Source organism: Amphiura filiformis, chromosome 1 (genome assembly GCF_039555335.1).
Source record: "Amphiura filiformis chromosome 1, Afil_fr2py, whole genome shotgun sequence".
In the NCBI taxonomy this organism is placed as follows: domain Eukaryota; kingdom Metazoa; phylum Echinodermata; class Ophiuroidea; order Amphilepidida; family Amphiuridae; genus Amphiura; species Amphiura filiformis.
Genome location: NC_092628.1, coordinates 840,156 through 867,812, shown reverse-complemented (window position 1 = coordinate 867,812; position 27,657 = coordinate 840,156). Strand labels below are relative to the sequence as shown.

At 35.2% G+C, this 27,657-nt stretch overlaps 1 protein-coding gene across 1 annotated transcript in view; it reads right to left on the bottom strand.

The window, feature by feature from the left end:
- The window catches only part of LOC140168925 (receptor-type tyrosine-protein phosphatase S-like), a 49,588-nt gene that overhangs the window by 5,871 nt on the left and 16,060 nt on the right, over nucleotides 1-27,657 (bottom strand). Inside the window, exons 4-27 of the mRNA XM_072192242.1 lie at nucleotides 24,541-24,858; nucleotides 23,753-23,998; nucleotides 21,614-21,748; nucleotides 20,939-21,100; nucleotides 20,640-20,723; nucleotides 19,674-19,964; nucleotides 17,800-18,045; nucleotides 17,045-17,335; nucleotides 15,682-15,969; nucleotides 14,276-14,581; nucleotides 13,187-13,347; nucleotides 12,348-12,567; nucleotides 11,387-11,492; nucleotides 10,540-10,765; nucleotides 6,281-6,353; nucleotides 5,614-5,774; nucleotides 4,950-5,037; nucleotides 4,720-4,796; nucleotides 4,274-4,310; nucleotides 3,338-3,435; nucleotides 2,476-2,592; nucleotides 1,902-2,062; nucleotides 1,492-1,627; nucleotides 106-255 (exon numbers count right to left, since the gene is read on the bottom strand). Coding sequence (XP_072048343.1) covers nucleotides 106-255; nucleotides 1,492-1,627; nucleotides 1,902-2,062; nucleotides 2,476-2,592; nucleotides 3,338-3,435; nucleotides 4,274-4,310; nucleotides 4,720-4,796; nucleotides 4,950-5,037; nucleotides 5,614-5,774; nucleotides 6,281-6,353; nucleotides 10,540-10,765; nucleotides 11,387-11,492; nucleotides 12,348-12,567; nucleotides 13,187-13,347; nucleotides 14,276-14,581; nucleotides 15,682-15,969; nucleotides 17,045-17,335; nucleotides 17,800-18,045; nucleotides 19,674-19,964; nucleotides 20,640-20,723; nucleotides 20,939-21,100; nucleotides 21,614-21,748; nucleotides 23,753-23,998; nucleotides 24,541-24,858 — 4,178 coding nt within the window. The remainder of the gene's footprint in view (nucleotides 1-105; nucleotides 256-1,491; nucleotides 1,628-1,901; nucleotides 2,063-2,475; nucleotides 2,593-3,337; nucleotides 3,436-4,273; nucleotides 4,311-4,719; nucleotides 4,797-4,949; nucleotides 5,038-5,613; nucleotides 5,775-6,280; nucleotides 6,354-10,539; nucleotides 10,766-11,386; nucleotides 11,493-12,347; nucleotides 12,568-13,186; nucleotides 13,348-14,275; nucleotides 14,582-15,681; nucleotides 15,970-17,044; nucleotides 17,336-17,799; nucleotides 18,046-19,673; nucleotides 19,965-20,639; nucleotides 20,724-20,938; nucleotides 21,101-21,613; nucleotides 21,749-23,752; nucleotides 23,999-24,540; nucleotides 24,859-27,657) is intronic.

The following is a 27,657-nucleotide window of genomic DNA, read 5'->3' as shown; positions in this document are numbered from 1 at the left end:
GCTATTAGGTCTGTACTTGGAAAATATCATTTAACATTGTATTATCATTAAAGTATTCATATTTGTTGCGTCCTATATTTTCTGGTGTAATACTTCGTTTCTCACCTGGAACTGAATCGCCAAGGCAGATAAATTGGTTTCCGGATCACGAATCTGAAGGTTTTTGTATGTGTTACGGAAAGCGGATATAGGAATGGAAGTATCACCAAACACTATGTGTTCTAGAAGAGCGTCATAGATAAACTCATATTGTTCCTAAAACAAAAAACGTAATGATAAAATTAAAATGTTGCATTCGTAAAACAATATAATGTAAGTTTCACATGGTAAATCATTTTGCAAAAACTTACGATGTTTATCTGTGATGCCTCGTAAATTTTCATAAATGAATTAAAGTACAGCTAAGGTCCGTTCATACTACGCCGCAATTGCTTTGCGATGCGGTGTGTTGCCGATAATCGATTACTTTTTGCCGCAACTCAACGCAACTCGTCGCATTTCAAAGTTAAAATGTATTTAACTTGATTGCGTATTTTGCAACAGGCGATGTTTTCACTAAATACATTATTACGGGGATGACTAATTATAACTTATATACCAAGTTTAGAATCTATAGCCTTAGGACAACCATAAATTTTTGCATAAAATCCCTCAAATAAGGATAAGTGCTATACAGTCTAAACGCAGGACAACCGTTCTTTTGTTCTGCTTAGTCGCGCTAAAAGTCGATCGATACATGTTAAAATCAGCACAATTCCGACGTACACCTTTTTGCTATGAAATTTATTTTCTCGGTCAAATATAAAGCAAAATTTTTTTTCTTCAGTAATGTCAAATAAAAACATAGTGCTTGGATGAACATTTTTTTTTAAAATCCTGGTGTTAAAATTAAGCATCAAATTGTGTCTTTTAGTGTGATATTTTTGATTTTTATAGGCCTTTAGTTCGCCCGTGAGCTTTTTGCAGAATTCATTTTTTAGCGTCTCAAACTAATATAGTTTGCTAAAGAAAGATATTTCCCACCTCTGGGCAGTTTTTGCCTTCAATTTAGGCTCATTCAGCCCGGAAGTCATAGAAATCTCTCATTTTCACACAGCACTTAGTAAACAGTCATATAATTATTTCACAGTTAGTTTTGTTGGTACAAAATGAAACCTTACGATGTTATGACGACATGTTCAGAGGGGGACTTATTTCTTTTGAGGTGTTTATATTAATATTCAGTGTTATAAGCATGTCACTTACGTACGTTTGAATCATCATTTTATTCTGATCAATGTAAAAACCTCGCAAAAAGTAACGCAGACGTGACAAATACGTCTATAGCCTCAGCACAGTATTTTAACATAGTAAGACATTTTGATACCCCATCCGTGCAATTTTCTTTCAATATTTACAACACAACAGCATTCTTAAAGAAAACAAAACCGAATGTGAAATCTTCATAAGTATTCATATTCCGTGTTATCTAAATACAGTTATGTCACTTACATGTGTTTGAATCATCTGCATTCTACTATTCCTCATTCCTGACACAAATCCAAACACGTCAACTTGGTTCTCCTGCTTAGCCTGGCGCATAAGGGACTCAATGGCGATAAATGTACCTGTTCTCCCTACACCAGCACTGAGGTAAGAACAGAAGGCATCGATGTTTTTATCTCCATTATATTTGACAGTCGTCATTCTTAACCTTAATTTACTAACCCTAGATACTGACACTAATACTTTTGAAGTAGAGTTTTCTAATTTACATTTAATTTACTACGTTAGCATGGTTAGTCGTCATTAGGAATTGGCTATCGAAATTGCAAATTGAAAAACATGGTTTTTTTTTGGTTAGGCAGCTATATCATCTCAATTATCTTAACTGCCATTAATTATACAAATTATCAACAAACCTGCAGTGTACTACTGTGGGGTGGCTGTCACCAATCCCGTAGTTGTTCACAACTTTCACAAAGTTGAGGAAAGCGGAGCTGTTTTCTGGAACCGAAAAGTCTGGCCATGTGGTGTAGTGAAACTGACAAATCGGACGACTTGGGAACCCATCTATAGTAGCCTAGAAGTACCAATATAGTGAATTTTAGCTTTCAGTACAAAATCTGCCCTTATAGGATAATTCCTATATCTACAGTATTCTCTATGTCATAGCACTACACGATGTAAACAAAATTACCGAAAAATTAAAGTAATTGTAGATGTTTTTAGTATTAAGATTTCGGCTGCATCGTTAATCCATTACTGATTACTGTGCTGTTTTTTGTCTTAGTTTCATTCACTGATTTTCAACAAACTTTAACATTAAAGTAATAATTATTACGTCTGCATACAATAACATTTTAACTGTACCAAGTGTGGGTCGATGATTTAAAATACAAGGGGTTCTTTCAACGCTGTCCTTTTGCAAGTAAAATACAAGTGTAAATTTGACGAGGATCTATTGAATGTTGTTTCATTATGTTCCTTACTTACATCGGTAATCGTAAAGTGTCTTATAGTGTAGTCAACAAGAACCTCTTTATTTACAAACGTAACAGTGAAGTTACCATATCGTTCTGCCTTATCAGGCCAATACTTCTCACACTTGATCTATAGGAAACAAAATGTAAGTTAAATATCAGGGTATAAAATCTACATCATTTAAGGGTAGACTCGGTATTGTTGCTTGATTTATTGTTGTGTACGTTTTTCAAAAAAGAATGTCGTTGTTTCAGCCCTCTTTACAACATAACTCAAGAACCATAGGACATATAAAAGTATATTTGTGATATTTATATTCTTCTACACACTCGCTATGAAATGATCAATGCAATTTTTGCCAATGCTCACAACCATTCGGAAGATGCTTTGAATTACCAAATCGCAACAGTTTAAAATAGTTGCTAACCTTAATTCTTTATTTTAATAGTACAATAGAAATTATAAAAATATTGCCAAGTGGAAATATTGAAGAATGGTAATTGTATTTCGCAATCAGCTAATCTACAAAAGGAAGTTCCAAAGTTTAATAATATTTTGTTGATTTGATTTACGCTCAAAAAGCAAACGTAAAATGGGTTTTTATTTGCAATAATCTTGTGTGTCTGTGTTTACTCTCGAAGGTTACTGTTAAGTTGTGAATGTTGATAAAGCTACTGCTAGTCCAGACGAGAAAGCGCCTTGCAACTATGTATAATTATACTTATGAATGACATCACATTTATTATTGCCATAATTATAAATATTATTATTATTATTATTATTATTATTATTATTATTATTATTATTATTATTATTATTATTAGTGTTATCATTATTATTTAATAATATTATTATTAATACTAGTTTTTTTTACCTTTCCACTTTCTGTCAAGTTGGTAACCATGACGATTTTGCTCATATTGTTTTCCCACATCATTCTCCAGAAATCAGCCATTGACGCTTCGTTTGGTCCTGTAAATGCAAATGATACGAAACATGTGTAAATTAAAATAATTAATATTTTCCTTAGTTACCTTAACCTACATGTATTAGTGATGTGCTAGACTAAAACATCTTAAAGTCTTATTTGTGATGCAGCACAAAAGGAGGGAATTTGCGGCAAAGATATGGATTAAGATAGACTGCCTTAATCAATGTTAACAAATGAGGTGTATTCAAGCTTGCAAAATGATTTCAAAGCAGAAATACTGAATACTAAGTACCAAATTAACTTCGACTGCAAAGTCCCTCCTTTTCATGTGCTGCATCACATTTAAACATTCAGATTTTATTATTGCGCCAATGAGATGCAGAATTCGGCAACCATACCTAACATACACGCGCGAGCAGTTGATGAAGTTAATAGCAACGTACACTTACAGAGTGAGTTATATGCAATGTTTTATCAAAAATAATTATGATGATCAAATTGGAAGATATAATAATTGTTCTTTGTCAAAATATTGAAAACAGAAAATCCCTCCTGGTGTGATATAATGAATTAAAGTTTTAACTTCAACACTTCACTATTTTACTCTCTCCAGGACCGTTTTCACTAGTCCGACTAGCGTCTTCAGCAGATGGTGATGCTGTGTTGATATCTTGTCTACAATCGGGATATTCCTCACTGATGACGTCATATGATTGACAGAATGACGTCATAGGATGTTACGATGTAGCGCCGCCCCGGGCAAAACTTTAATTCATTTTATCTACCACTACGTATGAATATCCACTCGTATATGGTGTGATATAATTTTGTTATCAATCAACAGATTTGTAAAACACAAACACAAAACAAATGAATTACCTTGACTTGCGATATACTTATTAGGCGCTTTGTATCCCTGAAACATATAATAATAACATGGAATAAATGACCAGCAGGTTTTAAGTTAGCGAAAAACAATTTTTGTCAAGTTTTTCATTGATACATGGAAGTTGTAAAGATAATAATAACAGTAATTTGACATTTTTATTATTATGTTGCTATCCTTTCGGATACATGCTTATCATTAAGGGCACTTAGAATGATAAGTATAAAATGTGACCAGCTCCAACAAAACCCGGAACAAGTCGTCAGACATTCATTTTTATTCAAAACATGAAATGGCAAAAATGCGACTTGTTCCTGGTTTTGTCAGAGAAACTTTGTTTTACAGTCATGTTCATTTACTTTGTATTTCTTATAATTGATGGTTATTGTATGATAACTCTACTGATTTATTCAATGTCTCACATCCATATTGTACTTACATCTATGTAACTGGCATTTATGTAATCTGAATCAGGGTCATTTCCTTGTATTCTCAGTGTCACGCGAGAATGGTCGTCTATAAAAATTAAATATTATATTTTAAATTAATCTTAACTGGAACTGATATTGGAAACTGAATTGGCCACGTTTCGACTTATACCATTAGACTTAATTAGGTATCTGTGTTTTATATAATTAAATAATAAATAATTAATTAAAGCGTTCTTACATGTCACGATGTTTGCATAGCGGTTCTTTTCCCGGTTATTTGCCTTCTTAGATGCTTCATAATCAAAGAGTATGCCTTGTGGTAATAACTGAAAGACAAATTTGATCATGATAGTTTTATCTTGATTTGCGTATTCCATATACTGCAATTCATACGTGACCTTAATATTCCACATGAATCGGGTGAATTTCCAATGAGGCTACCTGAATGAGTGCTTCTAGTTGAAGTCTTCACCCCAGTGTGGTATATTAATGTCCCCCATAGAGGTAAATGGATTTCAACTGCAATACCCAATGAGTATCTGTTTGTCTCAGTAAGACTGTTCCATATAAAGAAAACATCAGCTCAGAAGTTTTTTAGCAAATTTGTAACAATATTAGCTTCTTTAATACATACTCCGTTAAGAAGGGCATGCATATCGTCTATGATACGCTAGAGGATAGTAAAAACAAAATTCCTATTGTAAGTTCTTATTTTCATTCATTTAGATAAGCAAACGTGAGTAAATTTAGCAAAAATTAAGTTACCATTATGAAAACCATATTGTAAAATGAATTGGTGTACATTAATAGAATTTAGGCCATGATCGGTTGTTTTTGCTCAAGGTGCTTATCTAAACCACACCAACTGACAAAGAATGATAATTAACTGACTATGAATGTACCTTATAGTCATGTTTGAATGAATAATCTTCCCTAGATTTCTTTTTCCGTACATAGTCCTTGAGGTCAGTAACGCTTACAGGACCAGGTTTATCAGTTTGTTTTGCCGATGCACCACGAGGTTCTCTTGACGTTGATGTAGGATTGTTTTGAGCAATTGACTCTGGTTTATAAAGAAAAATAATAAGTATGAACAACAAACAACAAACTCCAAACAACAAGAGTAAAAACTACAATATTATACAACACATCTCAACAAACAAACAAACAATCAAAATTATAAGAAAATAATGCGTTCTTGACAAATAAACTTATTTATTTCACCAAAAAAGTTGACATGATATTTTCACCACCTGTAGCTAACATTACGAACTATTTGTATGCAAATTTTCAAATAGCTACCTTTAACAAAACAAAAGTTATGACCATACGGGTAGAACTTTTTGAATGACCCTCGTATAATATTCATTACACAGAAAATCATACGTAACATACTCACTTATTTTATAATAAAGAAATTAATACATACGTTACCATACACCTTGAAATTAAACAAATGGGTTTTTTAGGAAACAAATTTGTGTTTAGTCTAAAGAACAGGGTACTACAGCGAGATGACGAACGTGAAAAAAGACGAGGATATACGAGGTAATTGTTTTTTCAACTTACCATCGGATTTAGTTGAATCTGCTTTAAGACCAATCGAGTCGTTTGGTTGGTTGCTGTTCTGTCGTTCTTTTGTCTAAAAATATTTATTTTAATCAAATCATTAATCGATGGAATGACCAGTTGATTATGCCCGGGACACTCCCACTTTGGAGGTGACGTGCATATAGGGCTGTTCCATCCCCAGTTTCAGCACCTCTGTCACCCAAAAACCCATCTAAATGGTCCATCTCGCACCCAATGTCCCCATATTTCTTACATTTTGCTCTCACCTAATGCTCAAAGTCATGTTCTCACCCAATTTACCTTTTGCTAGTGTGAAAGTGTCAGCTCTACACCCCCTTCATTTCAGTGTGACCCCCCCTCCGGAGAAAATTCCTGGATCTATGGCTTTTGAGCCTTAGTCTGGTTAAGAGATCCCGTGGATTGTCAAGCATTTTAGCAACATTAAGAAATCCAACTTAACTAAACCAGGGTGTTCTGTTGTGTGAACAGCATTTTAATTATGGTTACCATCGCCAAAATTTTCGAATGATGAATCCGACCTTACACCCCTCTTGCGTTTGCATATTTTCCATTGTTTATAAATAACATACCTCCAAAGTAGAACTCCTATAACAAGGACTACAAGTGCAACGGGTATTGTGATTGAGAGAGCGATTAATAAGGCATTGTTGTCATCATATCCTGTAAAGGAAACATGTGATATCGTCGTGGTAATTGTATACTCAGACTAATCTCAGATATCTTAAAACCAGTTGTTTTGTAGCGGATTTATTATAGAAGGCTACGCAGCCAGCGCAGTACAAATTTTGGGGCCAAAGACGTAAAGAAAATCCCGATTGCTTCATTTAAATTTGATCCGGTGTTATCGGCGAAATATAATACATATACCGGTATGTATTGAGGGACTGTACGCTAAGGTTTCGTTTGACGGCTTTATTTTACAATGGGTATGTATAGTAATTGTTTTTATTTAGATGTGACCCCCCCCCCCGCGCTGCTTCGCTATTGACATTATCGACCAGCCGTTTTGTGCCGTTTGCGGCGAATCGCTTGGGTAGCTTTCTTCAACATTATATATTAGTTCTATGCGCAGTATGCTTTGCAAATTAACTATCCATTTACTGTTATGCTGTACATAATGCATTACGTTTATAACTTAAGGTGATACTACACCCCTGGCCAATTTTGTGCCTATCTGTGCATTTTTCTAAAAAATTATAGCGCATTGGTGACAAGTAAAGTATGTATATTATAGGGGTATAGATTATAGTATAAGTACTGCGCTGAAATTTTTATTTCAGCATAGACAACAGTTGTGGAGTTACAGTAAATAATCAGGTAAAACCAATATTTGATCACTAATTCAACAACTCCTCCTATACCTTTGTACAGGAGCCAACCGTTGTTAATTCGTGATGAATCCACACTTTTACTGTAGCGTATACGCGAACGCGAGCGAGACTACGCGTTACGCGAGAGCGCGCAAAATTCGTCATGCCTGGAACCTTTGTGCGTATGCAAGGTTACAAGTTGAATTCAGTATTTTTCAGGTAGCGGCTAAACTTTGCCGTTTTATTCTGTAGTCATTGCTGATATTAACAGAGAAATCATCGAAGTTTTTGTAAGGCTTAGTGACAATGATTAACTGACATTTTCTCGTGAAATAATCGTGAATTATACGATCTTCAGCTTATTTTCGTTGTTGAAAGGGATTCAATCATGTTTCACCGTTGTTCATCACCGTTTAACAACTCGCGTCCGGCGCGTCTGCGTGGTTTACTTCATTCGGGCAACTAAAACTGCCCTCGCGAAGTAAACCACGCAGACGACGCGGCCGCATCGTTGTTAAACGGTGATGAACAACGGTGAAACATGGTTGAATCCCTAAATAAATAACTACTTGTCTCGATTCACTGACATTCCAGTGTTGTAACTGGATTCCTTGCCCCTATAATATACATAACTTTTGTTACCAGTGTTTTATTAGTTTTTAAGAAAAATGCAAAAATAGTCACAAATTTATCAAAGGGTGTAGTACCACATTAAATACGTTTCTTACCAATTTTCACTTCATCGGACCACACACACCCAGATTCCTGATATGAACGGAAGCAAAAAACCGATTAATCGCGATGAGTCGAACAACATTCGATGTCCCCAAATGGACACATTGATCAATGAAAGAGCAAAAATGAAGACAAAGGTTACATGGGCCAAATGTCATTAAATATTTGGACTTAAGTTTATACATGTCATTTTTTACAAGCAATAATTCTGTTAATACCGTATTTATATTACCAGTCACCATCTGATCTAGCCTACATGTTTGTTCTTCGATTAAACATTGTAAATGCGAGAGTGACACATGGTGAAAGTCAATGTATCTCGTTACTGTCTAGTACACTAAAGCTATGTCATTCGTTATGAATTCGGTTTTGAGCAAATTGAGTTATTGTATGCTTATGATTATGTTTAAGGTTGTCTTTTATTTTCACTAAAAAATAATGGTAAATCTTACTCACCGACGTAGTTATTGAAATTTTGATTTGGACGAATGGCGCCTAAGTGCGATAAATGAATTCGACAAAGAGACGAATTGTATACTTAGCTGTACAAATCAGGTTTGTATAGCTGGAAACCCCGAATTTTCTATATTAAATGCCCTATAGTGATATATTTGATGCCAATGAATAGCTGTTGGTATCTTCTATCCAGTGATACCAAAATAAGTACAAACATTCCCCACATTATATACCCAGTTAAGTCTACATAGCCTTAGGGAAACCAGTAATTTTTACACAAAAGCCCCAAATCCCCAAATCAAGAATGCTATGGTTTACACGTGGTTTAATGCGAAATCGACACCGAATAAGACTCTCTGCGCAGGGGTATAGACATTTTGGCTACAGCATAAAGCCGAATAGCTGTTAAAGGGCAGGTCTATAGCAAAAACAACATCATATTATTGGCAAGCTAATATTATGAGGACAATGAAAATGACTCCTTTTTTGAGAAAATAAGACGTTTAAAATTGGTATTCCTCAAAAACCAACTTAAGCGGTGAGTTCCTTCGAACGAGACAGATTTGGCCTAGAAAACCGGTGACGTCATGAAATGAGATGTGCCCGCTGTGAGAAAAGGGACTATAAACGCTCTCAATGGACAGAACGTATACTGTTGCTGTTCACAGAAAAAAATCCAAATTAAGTATTACAAATTTCATGTTTTTTAAACATATGGATAAAATCAGCCGCTTCTTTTTTATATATTAGACAATTGTGATATAACAATATTCATATGTATATCAATATCATGAGAAATATTAGGCCTACAAAATAAATACATAATTTGAGCTTAGAATTTCATCTGAGACTAGCATATAAACCGTGTTAGTCCACAAACTCATGCATCTGATTTCCCTGTATATGGCAATCCTATAGTGTCAGTTGGATGAAATATTACAAAGCAACGCATAGTAACAATTACTGTGTGGGCTTTGTTCCCGAAAGAGAACAATAGCGTGCATATTGTTATGCAGCATTGTTATGGTAAGTGATAGTACAACTCATTGTTGCTAATGTCAAACTTGTCAAAGTGATTGTGATTGTATGATGAGAGCACGATAAAGTGTCCGCTTCATTTACCTACGTCATCAGTCAAACGGGGGAGAACACATACGCTTCAAACGGGGAAAGAACACGTACGAGGCTGAACTTTACCAACACAATTTCTCCTTTTTCAGGAGAAATACGCACAAAAACATTGCAACAAGTCTCAACTTGTAATGTAATAATTATTCTCTTCGAATAGAGATAAACTTGTTTTTGCTATAGACCTGACCTTTAAAACGCGTTTTGAGGGATATATCGATTGTTTCAGAATATGCAAGTATTGCATATAATTCGTGTACATTCACTTCTATAATTATACATTTCAAATGAGTTCTCACGAATGTTCTTTTTTTGTTAGGAGGACCAATGGAATGGTACCAAGATTTGCAAACGTCATTTACTCAGAACAGCAATTTCGCGTATTCGGCACTCTGCCGTGTTCATAACGATATGTTCCACAAAATGAAAATTAAGATATTGTCAACACAAAACTGAATTACCCCAAATCAGGCCACCTAATTCTATTTTAAAATTTCGGCATCCTGTTCCAGTCATTTCTACCGCTTAAAGATAATAAGACAAATGTTTACAGTACTTGCATTTTGGTGTATATAAATCTTAAATTTATGACTATTTGTCACTGACCTTGTCATTAATGGAGCTGCAGGTGCCAATAGAGATCAAGTAGTCTCTCCCGTTTTGCAAGAGTGGATTATTCGAAGACCCCTCTTCACCAACAATGTAATGTACAGGATTATCTTTCACATTATCAACTTCAACTATGCCAGCTATGTAACTTTTACGCATTGTTTTGAAAAGGTACACATTAATGACGTCAGCTTTGGGATCTTCAACCCGGATTTGATAGTCTCTGAAAGATTGTGATAATTAAGGATCTTATTTTGAATGAGCTGGTTTGCGCGTGTATTACAATAAGCAAATGTGTTTACTGGCACCGGTGAGGGCGGGGTGAGTGGTTGTGTATGAGAGGTTCATATCTATAATTGTATCAATGAGTTATGTATAATTGCTGTTCTCTCCTCCTGCTCCTCCCTCTTCTTCTTCTTCTTCTTCTTCTTCTTCTTCTTCTTCTTCTTCATGTTTCGTACTTGTGTACAGTTTCGTACTTATGTATAATTGCTGTTCTCTCCTCCTGCTCCTTCTTCTTCTTTTTCTTCTTCGTCTTCTTCTTCTTCTTCTTTTTTTTTTTTCCTCTTCTTCTTCTTCTTCTTCTTCTTCTTCTTCTTCTTCTTCTTCTTCTTCTTCTTCTTCTTCTTCTTCTTCTTCTTCTTCTTCTTCTTCTTCTTCTTCTTCTTCTTCTTCTTCTTCTTCTTCTTCTTCTTCTTCTTCTTCTTCTTCTTCTTCTTCATCTTCTTCTTCTTCTTCTTCTTCTTCTTCTTCTTCTTGCATCATTATCGGTTTTTTTTTTTTTAAATCATTGATGACTACGTATACGCCTAATATTGGGTACGAGTATCAAGAAATCACTTACGTTACATATATTTCAACGTTGTTTTCGTCAACTTGTGGAATGGTTATTATTACAGTAGTTCCTGTATACCCTGAAGATTCAGGCTTATCCAAAGGAACACCCAAAACTGAGGAATAAATCAAAAAAACTCAACGGAAATAGAAAATTAAAAACAGTAGTAACATTTTGACCATACTGGTATTGGCGCTTATATTGTTGTTGCTGTGGCACCGTGGTGCCGTTAGTTGTTGTTGATAGTGGTGGTGGTGGTGATGGTGGTGGTGATAATGATGATTTCTAAATACTCTTCTATAATTCTCTTTAATACGAGGATCATAAAAGTTATTTTATGAAATTGTTGTTTGTTAAAGTGAAACGGTTAAAAACTGAAGCCAAACGTTTTGTAAGCATCATATTGTAGCTTTGGATAATGTCCTTAAAATGTAAAACTACATTATTTTAAGCAATGGAAGCATCTTGACGTGGAAATAAGATAAACAGTTTGTTAATACCCATGTATATACTTACAAAATAAAAATATTGTGCATAAGACTTATTTGATTTTAACTTATGAACCAATGAATACGACTTGAACCAACAAGTGCTCACACGATCGGTAAAAAAACCCAGTAAAACTGTACTATATGCAAGCATTATATATTGATTAAATTATTTAAAAAAATTAAAGCAATTTGCTCATTTTCAGATGTCTGTAATGATTTCTACATAAATGTGGGCAACCTTTTAAAATCAAAATTGACCTTTTTTCAGACCCTTACCGACGTACCAAATCTGTATTCGCTTTAACCAACACATCTATGCAAACAAAAATCACATTTTAAAGAAAAAACTTTAATTTGCAGCCACGAACATTATAATCATGGGTAATTTCAATATCCTGGCACGTAAGATAACAGCGATTAACGTTTTGAACGTCCCTCGTAATTACATCATTTATATTACCTGATTACATGGTTCTTACATTGTTCGTTGTTAGCAGGTGCTGTATAAAATCTCTCTTCGATAAATTCACCCATTCCTGCTTCCGTATACGCAGCTACTTGTATCTCATATTCTGTTGACGGATGCAGATCAAAGAATGTATACTGTTGCGTGTCTCCAGGAACATCTTCTTCCATATCTGGTTCCGTAGGTGGAACAAATGTGTCATCGTACGGTTTCCCAACAGTTCTTATAGTTACCTTACACAGACAGTAAATTAAAAAGCAACAGTTAAACTCGATAGTTGGTGTCAATGGTCAAGTGAACTATCGGTTTTATAAGAATAGGCTTTGTGTTGATATTACGAAAATAGGTATTTTGTTAAAACATAATGTTTTAATATAATGTTTTAATAAATGTCGCATGTTACCGTGTACGAAGTGATATCGCAATATACGGGAGACGGTGGATTCCACGTAACAATCATCTGTTCTAGTTCTTGCCCATTTTGAGTCAAACTCGTCGGTTGGAAAGGAACTGTGTTAGCATACAATAAAATGAAATACATTTCACCGGTTTAGAAAAAAGAATTGCATTTATATTGTAATTCGACGAAGACGTGTACAAGTCATACGTTATAAAAGTATATAAATTTGAATATACAACAAATATAACCTGCCATAATTATGTTGAGAACTTCATATTTCACTTTAATTGAATTTAAAAATACTGCAAGAGCTACATCAACAACAACTACGTCAACGTACCATCGCTCCTAGTTGTTTCTTCCACGACACTTAGCGGACCTTCGCCCTGGTCGTTGATAGCCCAAATATTAAATTTGTATAAATGACACGGAGTCAAGTTTGTAATATTTACAGCAGTGTCATATGTGGATCCTTGTTCACCAGGGGTAAGTTCATAGGTGTATTGGCGGATTATTCCATTTCGAGAACCGCATTCTGGTTGATCCCATTCGTACCATATGAAGTCCTTTCCAATGTGTACAGCAGTTAAGCTTTCGGGCGGTCCAGATGGAGCTAAGACATACATGAGATTAATAATGTGTGATACGATCAGTAGTCGTTTGTTAATGTTGCATACATTAATTTATTTTAGTTCTTGGTTTAAGGACTCAGTCACCCAACTTTGTAAGGTTTTTTATGGGACCTAAGCGCACAGCAGACACACAAAATTGCCACATGTTTTTTAAAATTCGTGATATAATACAAATTTTGTGGCAAATTATTAAGAATTTTCATTTTTAATATTGGACAGTAAATTTTATACATGTAGCTGTAGATCAACTTATTATGTACTTAAAGTGTATGTTACTGGGATGAAAAGCCGGCATCGTACATGTATGAACATTTTGACCTTTCGTATTGAAGATATACATATGCTGTTAAATCTCATAAATGTCAAGGTTCAATAATTTGCCATACAATTTGTATCATGATGTGATCCCACAAAAATACTGTGCAAAGTGGTAAGTGACCGAACCCTTAAAGTTGAATGCGATAAAATGCTAATTTGTGTACATATTCATGTCTTAACTAAATAAATACAAGACACTTCTCATAGGTATGTAGTCATAGTATGGTTTGGTGAAAACATTCACAAACCTATTATAACAATCAGTAGCATCATTTTTATTCAGTTCTTCAACCCAGTTTGTTTCGCAAAATAGTAAAAGCAATGCATTCCTAGTTTAATTGCATCCTTAGATTTCAAGGGAGCATGGAAGTCTGCGTCGGGCAGAATATTTTCTTTTCGAGGCTCTCAGCGGCAAAACTTATTTATTTCCAATTTTAAATATACCTTTTTGGTATACAAAATTGGGTGAGAGATTTTGTTGAAATATAGTGAACCCCTGAATTGCACAATGTGGCTGTCGCTCCCGTTGGGTACCAAGTATGGCGAGGGTTCACCAACAAGCATCGACCGTTTGAAACTTTGATTCATTACCTGATTCCTTTGTAGTGTCTTCAAATGAGTTTTCTTCTCCAACTCCAAGGTCGTTCACTGGATATACAACTATTCTGTAAGTAGAGTGCGGTAGGAGTCCAGGTATTTGAACCGTTGTATCGGGGACATTGTCTATTGAAATCCAGACTGGATCCGTGTAATGCTCGCATTGATCCTTGTTAAGCAGTGCATACTTTATGGAATATTCATCTGTTGCGCATTTGCTCTCAGTTTGTTCATCCCACAATAAAGTCCAAGTATCTGATGTGATCACGCTTGTCTCAATGTTTTTCACTGGTCCCAGAACTGGGATAGAAATAACAATGAGGATTGAGTAGATTTTTTTTACCTCTGGTAATTATCATAATAAAAAAATAAGATATTGTTCGCATTATTAAAGTTGAGTTGAGTTGAGTTGGATAACATCAACTGAGACATATTTAGGTTCAAAGAAGTAAGGAGAGGCGAAGCTTTATACGAACTATATACAAAGTGAAGATATGTTCACTACAAAGGAAAGATTGTAGCAGTTCATAATAAAGAAAGACCTTATCCAAACAAAATCGTCGGTCGCAACACATAATGGCGTAGAGTGATTTCAAAATTTTCCGTTTCTCATAGTGGCGTATAGGCTTAGAGCTAGCTATTATCTTATAATATAACTTTTAAAGATACAGTTTAATAGTTTGAACATTACACTTTAATTACAAATGGAATCGGGCCACTGAGAGATAACAGTGGAGGAGTATCGTTTCCGTTGCTGGTAGCATATCCTTCAAAAATGTTTGATCGGAAACGTATTTTGTCCTTCACGTACGCCACTATGTGTTGCGACCGACAAAATGTTATTTGCAGCAGATTCAAAGAATTATTCAAGTATATACATGTATGCCAACATCAAGTTATTATGAGCAGATGATGAAATCAACAGTCTACTTAATCAGGACAAGACCAATCTATATCGTCATAATGGGACACTGCAATGGAAAGGGCGTGAACTCATAGGCTTGCAGCCAACAAAACCACATAATATTGAATACATTCTTGCAAAAACAATCCAAATTGACTTGGCGGGGGTATAAATGGTGAGAAAACAACTTCAACACAGGCAGTGACCACAGACAGGTGAGGGCAAACACACATATCAACCTTGTACTATAAAGAGCCAGACTAATTAATAAAAATTCCTTTAAAAAGGAATAGGGCGAGCAAATGAGGAACTGCCAAGATAAAGGTTATGATATTGATAATACATTCCAACAAGCAATGCATAATAAATAAATAATAAATAAATGATGATGATGATGATGATGATGTTGTTGTTGTACATTAAGCTTTGACAAAACAATGTATATCTTAACAAACCTTAATATTCGGCATAAATATTACATATTAAACACATTTACCGCCTATGTCAGTTTCCCAGATAACATAATTCGAAAATGCACCATCACCAACGTCGTTAGAAGCCTTCACTCTAAATCGGTACTCAGTACACGGACTTAAGACCCAGAATGTAACGAACTTATCAGCAGTTGAGTCAGAATCAATAGGATTGCTGTTGACATCGCTTAATTCATACAGAAACATGTTTGATCCTCCTCGTTTACCACATGGTACCCTGTCCCACTCAAAAGAAAGTGACGTATTTGTCCTGGATGAGTTCCGTACATTTGCAGGTGATGCAGTGGGAGCTGTAAAACAAAATCTAAGTCTTTATTGCATAACGGTTTTGAAAATCCTATTGTTGTAAATCTTATTCGCCGTAGAAGTGACGTAGTTAATCGGATTAATTACCATAGCAATAGATGAATACAATTTTGACTATAACGCCCTTCACTACAACGTTCACGCGGTACCGATGCATTGAACCATAAATGTCAAAGAAAGGCTAATCACTCGCACCTGTAAGATTAATATCTTAAAAAAGAGCGGTATTTAATTCAATCTATGTTTGCTGACACACAGAGGTGATAGGTGCAATCCACTTGTAGTGCAGGGCGATCTATTCAAAAATTGTATTCATCTATTGCTATGATAGTTAACATGTTAATCCGATTATGACGTCACTTCTACGGCGTATTACGCATATACAGGGTTCAACAGAAATACCACCCCACCCCTAAAATAACAAAACATTTCTTTGCATAACTTGACATACATTTTTGTTGATTTCAAAAATTCAAAATAACTGATCTAAATTGATGGCGTTCTTGGATAGAGGCGTAACACTCATGATGTGGCCGCAATAAATTGGCTGGATGCAGTTAAGAAGCTGGATGCTGACATTCAACCTCTTAATTCAATCAATCTCTGTTGGCGATCGTGCCATTTCTTCTTTGTTTTGTACGCATTTATTCAAGAAAATCGTTGTTTTAGATCTTTGCAACTGTTTCAGTGTACTATTTGCAAGTGATCCATTGTTCTTTGTTTATACTGAAAGATGATTGCATGGGTGACTGAGTTATCGGACACATAAAAATAAATTAAACAAAAACACAATTCATCTAAGCAAAAGAATAATCACATTTTTGGAAAATGTAATATTATTATTTTTGGCCAACAAAAATAATTTTAGAAGGCAGAACTTTGCGAGGAAAGCAAAAATATTCTTCTATTCACAGGTTTTATTATATTTTTCAAATCAACGAAATGTATGTATGCAAAGAAATGTTTTGTATTTGGGGGGGTGGGGTTATTTTTTAACCCTTTATTTGCAGAAGTTGTGATATGAGGGAGGAGGCAGAACCATTTAAATGACCCTCGTACCTGTGATATATGTTGTGTCCATTGCCAAATCTTCATCCTTTCCCAAACTGTTCTCTGCACGTACGGCAACACTATACGTAGAGTAAGGTAGTAGACTATCGATAGTAACCGACGTTCCCATGCCGGACCAAAAAGGCACCATTGGTACATCTGAGTCGTCACATTGGTCGCGATTGATAAGCTGGTAGGAAACGTAGTACTGTTCAGCACAAGGATCTAGAACCCAACTGACATCAAGTTTGTCTGATTCGTTCGGAACCTTGGATACAGATAGTCCTAACACATCTGGAACTGCGAAAGTGATACTGAATATTTATATCAACATTGTTTGTTTTTTCCTAGACTACAATAAAATACAATTTTTAATATGCCCACATTTTGTTCAACTGTCACTGAACATGGCAAGTATCATCATTGACGTGAAAGATATAATCTATATCAAAATACGAATTTATTAAAGGATAAATACGGGGAAATGCAATCCTATAGACTGCAGCTATTGTGTTTCAAAATAAATTATTATTTTTTCCTGGTAACTATTACGATGCTCGAAATTATTGTACATAAACTAGTGGGATCCTAAAGAAACAAAACATGCCTAAAAATCAAAACGCAAAATATTGTTTTTAATAAGTTTTATACCAGCCCATCGCTGACATTTTTTTGACATTTGAACTCTGACTTATAGTAAAATAGTAAGATAATATATTTGGCAGAATATTCACCTTGGTATAGTGTTGATCCCCTCGCAATACTTTCAGGTCCATTTCGAGCTGAGGTAAAAGCTTCCACTTTGAATTCATAGCTTGTACAAGGTGTAAGATTGCTAATTTCTTGTTGTGTTTGTGATGTTATTCCGTCCTTAGGTGGAGTCGTATTGATTTCATAATAGTATTCGAGACTTCCACCTCTACTTCCACACTCAATTATATCCCAGTCAAACGTCAATGCGTCGTTTTGATGATCTTTAATTATTAGATTGACTGGCTCTTTTGATGGGGCTATAAAAGCGATTAAAAACATTCATTATCAGCAACGTCATTCATCATCCTCAACATCATCATCGTGGTGGTCGTCATCGTCATGATCATCATCGTAATTGTCATCGTTGTTGTTGTTGTTGTTGTTGTTGTTGTTGTTGTTATTATTATTATTATTATTATTATTATTATTATTATTATTATTTTTTTAAGACAAACCCTAAAATGTTTATTTTGTTGCGCGTCTAAAAGGGTCAAATTATCTCTCAAATGACTTGGGCTATCGTAAGTCCATCCCCTGCTCTAACTGTAGCGACACATTTGATCAAACTATTTGACTATACAGTAAACTTTGTCTATATGTGACCGTCCACGGCGAATGAGCCGTAAATTCCTCCCCGGTCAATTTTGTTTTATTTCGTGTTTAAAAATAAACATCATAAACTTAAAATGGTATATCATTTGACTTCAAACGATATCCAGAAGCGGGGTTATGGTTTGTTAAACTTTGCTCCGTGAACAAAATTATAGCTTTTTACGTTTTTACATGTGTCTCTTTTTCCACATTGCTGGCAATAAATATCAAACAGTCATAATTGGCGGTCATTTCAAATCATCCCCAAGTCAACGAGGTTTAAGAAAGTTCTCTCATTGTTAATTGTTGGTTATGAATACCTGTATAAAATACAATGCCTGGTAACCCACCACTTGAACAGGATTTAGCAAAAGCAAACAAAGACCAGAGCTATTAAAAGTTCTATAGCCATCTAAGGTAGAAGCTTATCATCCACTTCAACAATTGGATTATTGATTAGTTTTTGACTATCAAAATGAGACGGATGTCGGGCCAGCTTAAGTTACCGATGAATACGACCTTCGTACACATTTTACATCGCAACTCAGAATACAATTTAGGGAATTTACGGCTCATTTGTGCTGCCGGGTCACATATTATTATGTTGTATATCATGTATAAGTTTAAGTTATATCTGGTAGTTTTAGGTTTTGCATGTTTTCTCTGTAAAGCGCCTTGAGACTTTCTTGCAAAGGGCGCTATATTAAATCTTTGTTTATTATTATTATTATTATTATTATTATTATTATTATTATTATTATTATTATTATTATTATTATTATTATTATTAAACATGTCGGAATCCCCCCCAAAAACCCAACAACAACAACAACAACAACAACAACCAAAAACAGGTATTTTCATTATCTGAATCAATATAATATTGAAAAATAACACTTTGGTGTTGTGCAAAAATTCATTCATTAATTTATTGTTGTTAATGAGTTATGTATGTTTTACAAAAGTGTTGTTGTTTCAGCCCTCTTTACAACATAAATTCAAGAATCACAGGACCTACAAAAGTATATGTGTGATGTTTGAATTATTCTAGAAGCTCGCTATGAATTGAGCAATGCATGTTTTGCTAAAGCTCACTACCATTCGCAAGATGTTGTGAACTATATTTTTTCCCTGCTTCGACCAACAATACATCATATACCCTTAAGTACATGACAAGTATACCAATTTACGACAAACATGAATTGACGGCCATAGGTTCATTTTGATCATGTATTAACGTGAGTGAAATATCTACGATGTTTTAAAAATATTGACCGAAGAACGAAGAACTCACCAGTTTCTAAAGTATCGATTTCAATTTCACCATTATTGTTTGCACATGGAGGCCAAGCACTGACCGACGAGACAAATATCTTGTATGTTGAATGTGATGTTAACCCAGAAATTGTAACCGTTTTCTCTGGTCCATTATTAGCAACCTCACGTGGACCACTTTCTGTCCTACATTGATCAGTGTTAAGTAATTTATATTCTACAGTGAATCTGTCAACATCAACATAAGAATCCCAAGCGACCGTTACAGATGAGTTCGTTGCTGATATAATTAGGTTATTGATGCTGGAAGCTGCAGAAATATGAAAATAATTGCAATTTTTAACATATAAGCGATCTTAATTAACTGTTTATGTTCACGTTAATATGACTTCGTAATTATCCGTAATTGTCCGTGGGTACTGGCATTCTATTATGTTTTTATTTACATTATACATATATTAACTTACCGCATTCTATGGACGTATTTGGTTTGCAGATATGAAATATAAGAAGAAAATATAAGATGCAACAACGCCGTTAATTTTAACATAAAATTGTACAGCGGTTCTTGAATGGATGCTACTCGTTTGAGTGTCTTCGTACTCTATATTACCTATTTGCGTTAATTAGCCCGAAACTAAAAAAAATATTGAAAGTATAATGTCGTCCCAATGAGATTTAATTGGAAATAATATTGCTTCTTAACAGGATTGCAACGAAATGCTTAACAACTGACAAATGTATCATTGGATATTAAGCACAAAACATGGTAGTCTTAAAGGTTTTGCAGTTGCGACAAACACAGTGCCCAGCGATATTTTACCCGCTGCTTGGAAATCTGCCACAATGATTTAAATTAACTACACTCTTGAGCTTTGTATTGGCAAAGCGCGTTAGAAGTGTCTGTTAACATAGGATAAAAAGCAAGTACCTTGACAATTTTGACCACTCCATCCAGTTGAACATCTACCTGTTGAGCACGTACCAATGCCTGTATCACAAACTCCATTTCCGTTTGCACAATGACAGGTTTGTTTGCAATCTGCACCAAATGATCCTTTGGTGCATGCTGTTGTATAAACGAAAAATGTTCAAGATTTCGAACTCCTCTATAGTAATTATTACACAAAAGGCGACGGTCTATTATGTCAGTATTATGTTTATGTAATGCCTAAATAAATACCTAACGCATATTTCTGACATTGTTATGGTGATATTAATTGATACTAAACTATTTGTTTGCTTGACTATGTGTATCAAATTTTAGAAGTAAGATTAACCTACCTGTATTACAATCACGTGCGGAGAAACCAGCAGCACAGGAACATCCAAAGGGATCAAGAGGGCAAATTAAATTACCTTTGCAGCCATCTAAGTCGTTTTCGCCGGCTCCACCTCCTTTACAGTACAAGTTGCCATCACGACCAAAACGATTTCTGCCATGAACTAAAACATCCAAATGCAAACACAGGAAGAAATCAATGAAAATATTCAGTTTCAGTGTCAGTGAAAACAATGAAAATATTCATCACAAATAGTTTTCTCAAGTGCAATTTATTAAGAAAAATTGGAAAAAAGAAATTAAATCGCAAAGATTTATACTGCAATACGCATAGGCACAACGCCTAGACGTTGAACCACAAGCCTCAGTATATTTTACAGGTTGTAGCTGACCACTAGGACCCGGGAACATTCCATAAACCATTAAGGAAGTTTAAGCCTTTGACTTTCCTGTTTTAACATTTTTATAACAAAGAAAAAATATATTGTTTCATAATATGAATGAAATGCAAGAGGAAAGGACGGAGAAGAACCTGTATTGAAAATAAGTACTCTTCTGTACTGTTATAACTAACAAAGCTATAAAATAATATGAGCGTTAAGAGTAGTTCAGAAGTCAGTAATGCAGCTTTTCAGTATAATTGTTTTAAACATGTTAAACTAAACAGTTTTACGTACGTGTTTGGCAGGTCAAACCGCTGAATCCTGGAGCACATATGCATTCTCCTGTTCCATCATGACATATACCGCCATTATAACAAAATTCACATTCTTTGTTACACGCTGGTGGGTTCCATCGTCTTCCTTCACACTCTAAACCAAAAGCGAAATTATGTAGTCTGATAGATAAGCCTATAATATCGGCCTAATCGCAAACTTGGGTATGACTTTCATGTTTCTGCTCTACTGATAAGTGTCTAGATGAAACATTTGACAGGTGAACTATTGGCTGCCTTGAGCAATTCCGGAATTCTAAGGTCTAAGTTTATCCAGTGTCAAAATTCAAAATCTTGGTTAAAGCAAAATCCAAAGTATACTTCTGGTCATAAGAATTAAAGAATACAAAGGTTGTCCTATCTACGACATATCAATCAGTTATTATTTGCGAAAAGGTTCGGCTCTATATGGGTGAAAACAGAAAATGTCTTCCAATTTTGATGAAAATTGTCTTACAAACGGTAGGTTTTGCACTATTAAGGACATTTTGGAACCAGGAAAACACAGCAAATGTCAACCTTCGATCTTAGATGGGTCAAAGTATAATATATTCTCTGAATCCTTATAACCAGTGGAATACTTTAGATTACATTTTGAACCCTTTGTAAACTTTGACACTGCATATGATATCTCGGAATATCCAAGGATGGTCACCAATTAGATTCTATATATCTTAGAAAAGCCAATGATGCTATTAGTCATACCTGACTTTACACTCACATATATATTATGCACTTTAATATCAAACTAATAAGGGGCTGTGCAATAATTATGAGCCCTGGGAGGAGGGTAAAATGGGGGGGTGGGGTGGGGGTGGGGGGGTGGTGGGTGGTTGTTGGGTGGGGGGTGGGGGTGATAAGACATTTTTGGCGAGCCGAAAGGGGGGGCAAGTAATTTTGGCAAGCCGAGAGGGTGTGGCAAGCGATTTTTGGCGCACATTCATGGGGCGCCTTTTACATAAAACGGTACGGAAACGCTTAAATATGCAAATTTTCATGCTCACTGCGCTCGCAACAAACATGTATATAGACCATTTAAGGTTTGGAAATTGGGATCCCAAAAATGTGGCATGTGCAAGGGAGGGGGGGGGCAAGCGATTTTTATGTGGCATGTGCAAGGGAGGGGGGGGGGCAAGCGATTTTTGGCGAGCCGAGAGGGGGGGAACTATTTTGGCGAGCCGTTTAGAAATTTTACCCCCCCGGGCTCATAATTATTGCACAACCCCTAACTATTTCATGTCATGCCTCACAAACATTTCGTAGTGTCAGTAGGGTTAAAAATAAATGATTTAAAATTAAAGTTAGATTGTGTCACCAATTTAACTAATTTAGGAATGGGGTTATTGCCATGAAACTTGAGAATGGAGGGGGTCGAGGACATTTAACCATACTGAAAACACAACGTTGTGAAATCGGACTTAAATAAAATGCAACATTTAAATATTAAGACAGGTAAAAATAAAACGTTGGTCAAATGAATATTTCGCATTTGGGGTTGAGGTCATTCAACCATGGTGGAAACAATACCTGATGAACAGTGCCTGGTAAGTCGGACTATCTACCTTCAAATAAAATGCAACATTTTTGGAACCAAAATAACTTGACAATATATTTGACCAATATTTAAATATTATTCTTTTAATCGATATTTTAAAACCTTTTATTGTAAGCAAATAATGAAGGTTGTTTTCTTTAATTTAAAGATAATTTATTCTTAATAATATGCCAATTTAGTACACTTTAAAGAAATCAATTAAAACATTTGCGGTCATTTTAAAGGGTCTGGACATTTTGTGGACACTAGTGTTTTCGTCTCTGCATTCAAACGGATTTTCATTTTTTCGCCAAGCAGTTATTGTAAGTACTGATATAGGTGGATGATGTCACCACTAGTGACACCTTGGCAAAGAGCATTTCCATCAAATGAAACCGACATGGTAATGAATCAATGTTCAAACCACTCGTGAGCTTTGAGACAAACCATTATTTTTTTTGGCCTAATAAAAAATATGACTATAGCCTGAGTGGTCACAGTTGACTGAATCAATGTTCTCCTCAAAACCAATTTTTTTACATAGATAAAGATGAGACATGCACTTACCTCTGACGATAACTCGTATTATGGCCTGTTTTCCCTCATTTCTTTCATTATCCAAGTAGCAATCATATATTCCAGCGTCTGTGACACCAAGTTGATTTATTGTTACAGTTTTCTGATTTGACCATTCAGGAATGATAGAACCATCTTTGTTCCAATAGAAATTGCCACTGGAAGTAACATCTACTTCTAATGATAAACTGTCGCCAATGCTGCCTACGACTGTTCGTTGATTAGACGTGGGGTCCCCTTGTTTAATAATAAATAAAGTTATGACAAATTGTATGTATTTATTATTATGCAGAATGTAAACTACAGAAATACCCTATACACTCAGCATTTGAGTTGAGCAGGGACAAATTCGTGTTTATACCCTTTCGCTAATAGAAGTAGCAGAATTGTTTTCTTTTTAATCAGCATTCCATGATGTTTTAAGGAACCTCCTCCACCACCACCACCATCACCACCACCACCACCACCACCACCACCACCACCACCACCACCACCACCACCACCACACCACCACCACCAGTACTACTACTACTACTACTACTACTACTACTACTACTACTACTACTACTACTACCACCAATAATAATAATAATAATAATAATAATAATAATAATAATAATAATATTATTATTATAATAATAAATAATAATAATAATAATAATAATAATAATAATAATAATAATAATAATAATAATAATAATAATTAAAGATTATTTTGTGATTTCTTGCAAGACATTATGTGATGAGATAGGTATTTCTGTTAATAATATATATCTTACCTTGAATATGATGAACAAGAATAGTAACATTCTGCATTTTGCTGCCCTTCTCTGCTTCGCAATTGAACGCACCAATTCTCTCTTTCCCCGCAGTTTTAGGCATTTCTAGTAGCCTTGCTCCATTGCTGGGGTGCTCCTTCTGCGTAGATCCTGTTGGTAATTGGAGTCCGTTTCCATTCCCGAGATCTATTACTCGACTAAAATCAACATTTGCGTCTAGATCATTACCACTTCTGTAACCTCCAATATACACATTACTACTGACTTCCGGGTTGAGAAGTGGAAAATTTGAAAAGCAGGTGAAATCCAAAAGAGCACCTGCATAAAATATAACAAGATTGCATTAAGGGGTGCTGGATTTTTTAATTGCCTAGAAATGAGGGGAATCTGCCATGTTTGCTGTGAATTTTTGCCTAGCAATATTGATCACAGGTTAAAAATTGGTGCACATCAATGGCAAACTTTCTATTTTTGTATTTGAACATGTTCACTTGTGTATAGGCTTGAATATGTAATGTTGCATTTCAGCCCATGCACTTTTTTAGACACGACTTCAGTATCCGCGGGCCGATTTCCTAATATTTGTACATTTGTGTGTTGAAAACTCGAAAGAAAGAATTATGGTAAATTCAGAGCACAACATTATGCCTTAATGAATCTTGGCAATACAGACAATTCGACGTGATTTCACACGCTCGGAAAGGTCTATTTTCATTTGATAATTTGTCAATCTAAATTCACACTTATCCCACTTTTTTAACTAAAAGACTTTTGCGAAGATTTAGATAAGCATGTACACCAAATTCATGTGTGTATGTTATATGTTTCCTGTCAAAATACTTGCGCCAAGTATATCCGTGTATTCATTTCCAGCGCCATGTATGTACAAACTAGAAGCCAACAGTTTTGCCAATATCATATCAAATTTCTCTAGGTCAAATTGTAAGCCCAAAAATGTATTTTATTACATATCGGATTTTACTTGTTTCATAACATGACAAACATAACATGTTCCCGCATTTTGTAATGCCTTTTTTCGTTATTTTGGAACGTCATTATTTGCTACCAACCGCAACGTGACCGCCTTAGATAATTCTAAGATTGACCAATTCACAATGGATTTCACCCTCTAGAGGGCATATTAACTTATTTTTGACTAGTGTAGCATGTGATTGCTGTTCCCGTATCACGTTTCACGTCAATTTCGCTATCTCTGTGATATTAGACATGTTAGACGTGATACGAGCTAACAGGCGAACTACATGTCAAAATTCACGTGTGCGTTCTAAATAATGTATTTTCTATAAATGTGATAAACTGCTTTGATTGAAGCATGGTGATATATTCCGCCCAAAAGTACACAAATGGAACGTACCAGTGCAATAATTATAAGCAATGGAGCATAACTGCGTGCTGTTTTCCGCACCAAGAAATCAGTCTATTATAGTCTGCTCAATAGAATCTTGTGATCAATCCGTATAGACATTATACTATCCATATATCAAAGTGATGTGTTTTTGGTAGACATTAATATCAAGTTCTCTTGAACGATCAAAATAAGCATTTCACCTTAGCGGCCAAATTACGTAATACACATATCTTTTTTGTCCCGAGTGGGACTAATAGAACTTTTCATTCATATTGGGCACCTGTTTTACAGAAAAACATAATTAGTCCAGTTCCATTCCTCCCTACGTCGGATTTCTTATGCGTCTACATTATGTACAGTTGCGTAGAACTTACAAAATGAAGCACTTGTCGGCTCCTATATGTGTCTATTTTTACATTCAAAACATCTCCAAGTCACGTCTTGCAGATTGTGACAAACACCTAGCCAAAAATTATACCGAATTCTATAGCGTATTGTCCCTTCAACATTAGGAGTTTTGGTTGAATCTGTTTGACCACGCCACTCTTCGCCATACATACATTCTCCCAGCCACATTTCTTTAACATAATTTATGACATTAAAAAAAAAAGGAAATTTAGTTCGGCAGAGGCGCCGGCGGGGCTCGAACCCACGCTGCACTGCGCCGCTATCATGTAAGCCTATACAGTATCGACATATCACCAGCGCCTTAGACCGCTCTGCCACAAGGACTTGATGATGTCATCGTGAAAATTTAAACATATTTGTTTAACAACATTAATGTGTATTAAGGGGGTACTACACCTCTGTGGTAAATTTGTGACTATTTTGGCATTTTTCTCAAAAACTAATAACACACTGGTAACAAAAGTTATGTATATTATTGGGGCAAGGAATCAAGGAAAAAAAAACCCATGTGTGTATTGCAAATAAATTGTATACATTCACTTCTATAATATACATTTCAAATGAGTGCTGACGAATGTTCTAAATTTTTAGAAGGACTAATGAAATGGTACCAAGATTTTCAAACGCCGTTTACTCAGAACAGCAATTTTGCGTATTCGGCACTCTGTCGTGTTCATAACGATACATAGCAAAAACTGATTAAACTAACAAACTAAACATTTTTTTATATTAGTTTGCAAAGGCAAAAACGTGATGCTATTTTATTCAGTTTGGAGAATTTTAATTTTTGACACGTCGTCGGGTGCATTACATAGTGACGGATATTGGACTGCGCCAGAAAAAAGTTTTTTGAGTTAGACGCGATCAAAGAGTATGCCGATTTGTGATCAGCCATAGCAAAACACTAACTAGTAAAATCCCCCAAGAGTTTCTGTATTGTGACAAACTAGTATCTAAAGTAACTTGAAACATCTATCACGTGAAATATTATAGGAGGAAAATGATTGCAAAGTTATACGTCAGTATGTAAAAACATGCAAACGTTGCTCCCTAACATCCGTCACTATGTCGTGCGCCGATGTCGTGCACGTTAATCTGGTTTCTCGTATTGATCTATGAGGATCCGTCACACATCCGTCAATATGTCTTGTGCATGAAAATCGGATCAAGGAAGGACTACGAAGCATCCGTCGGTTCTACGTGTATTCTAAAACTCTTTTTTCATGATAAAACCGACTCGCCACGAGTGCCCACGACATACATGAGATATTGTATTTAATTATTTACTCCTGATCTTACTAGTTCCATTCTCATGATATAGCTAGTCACACAAGCTGTAA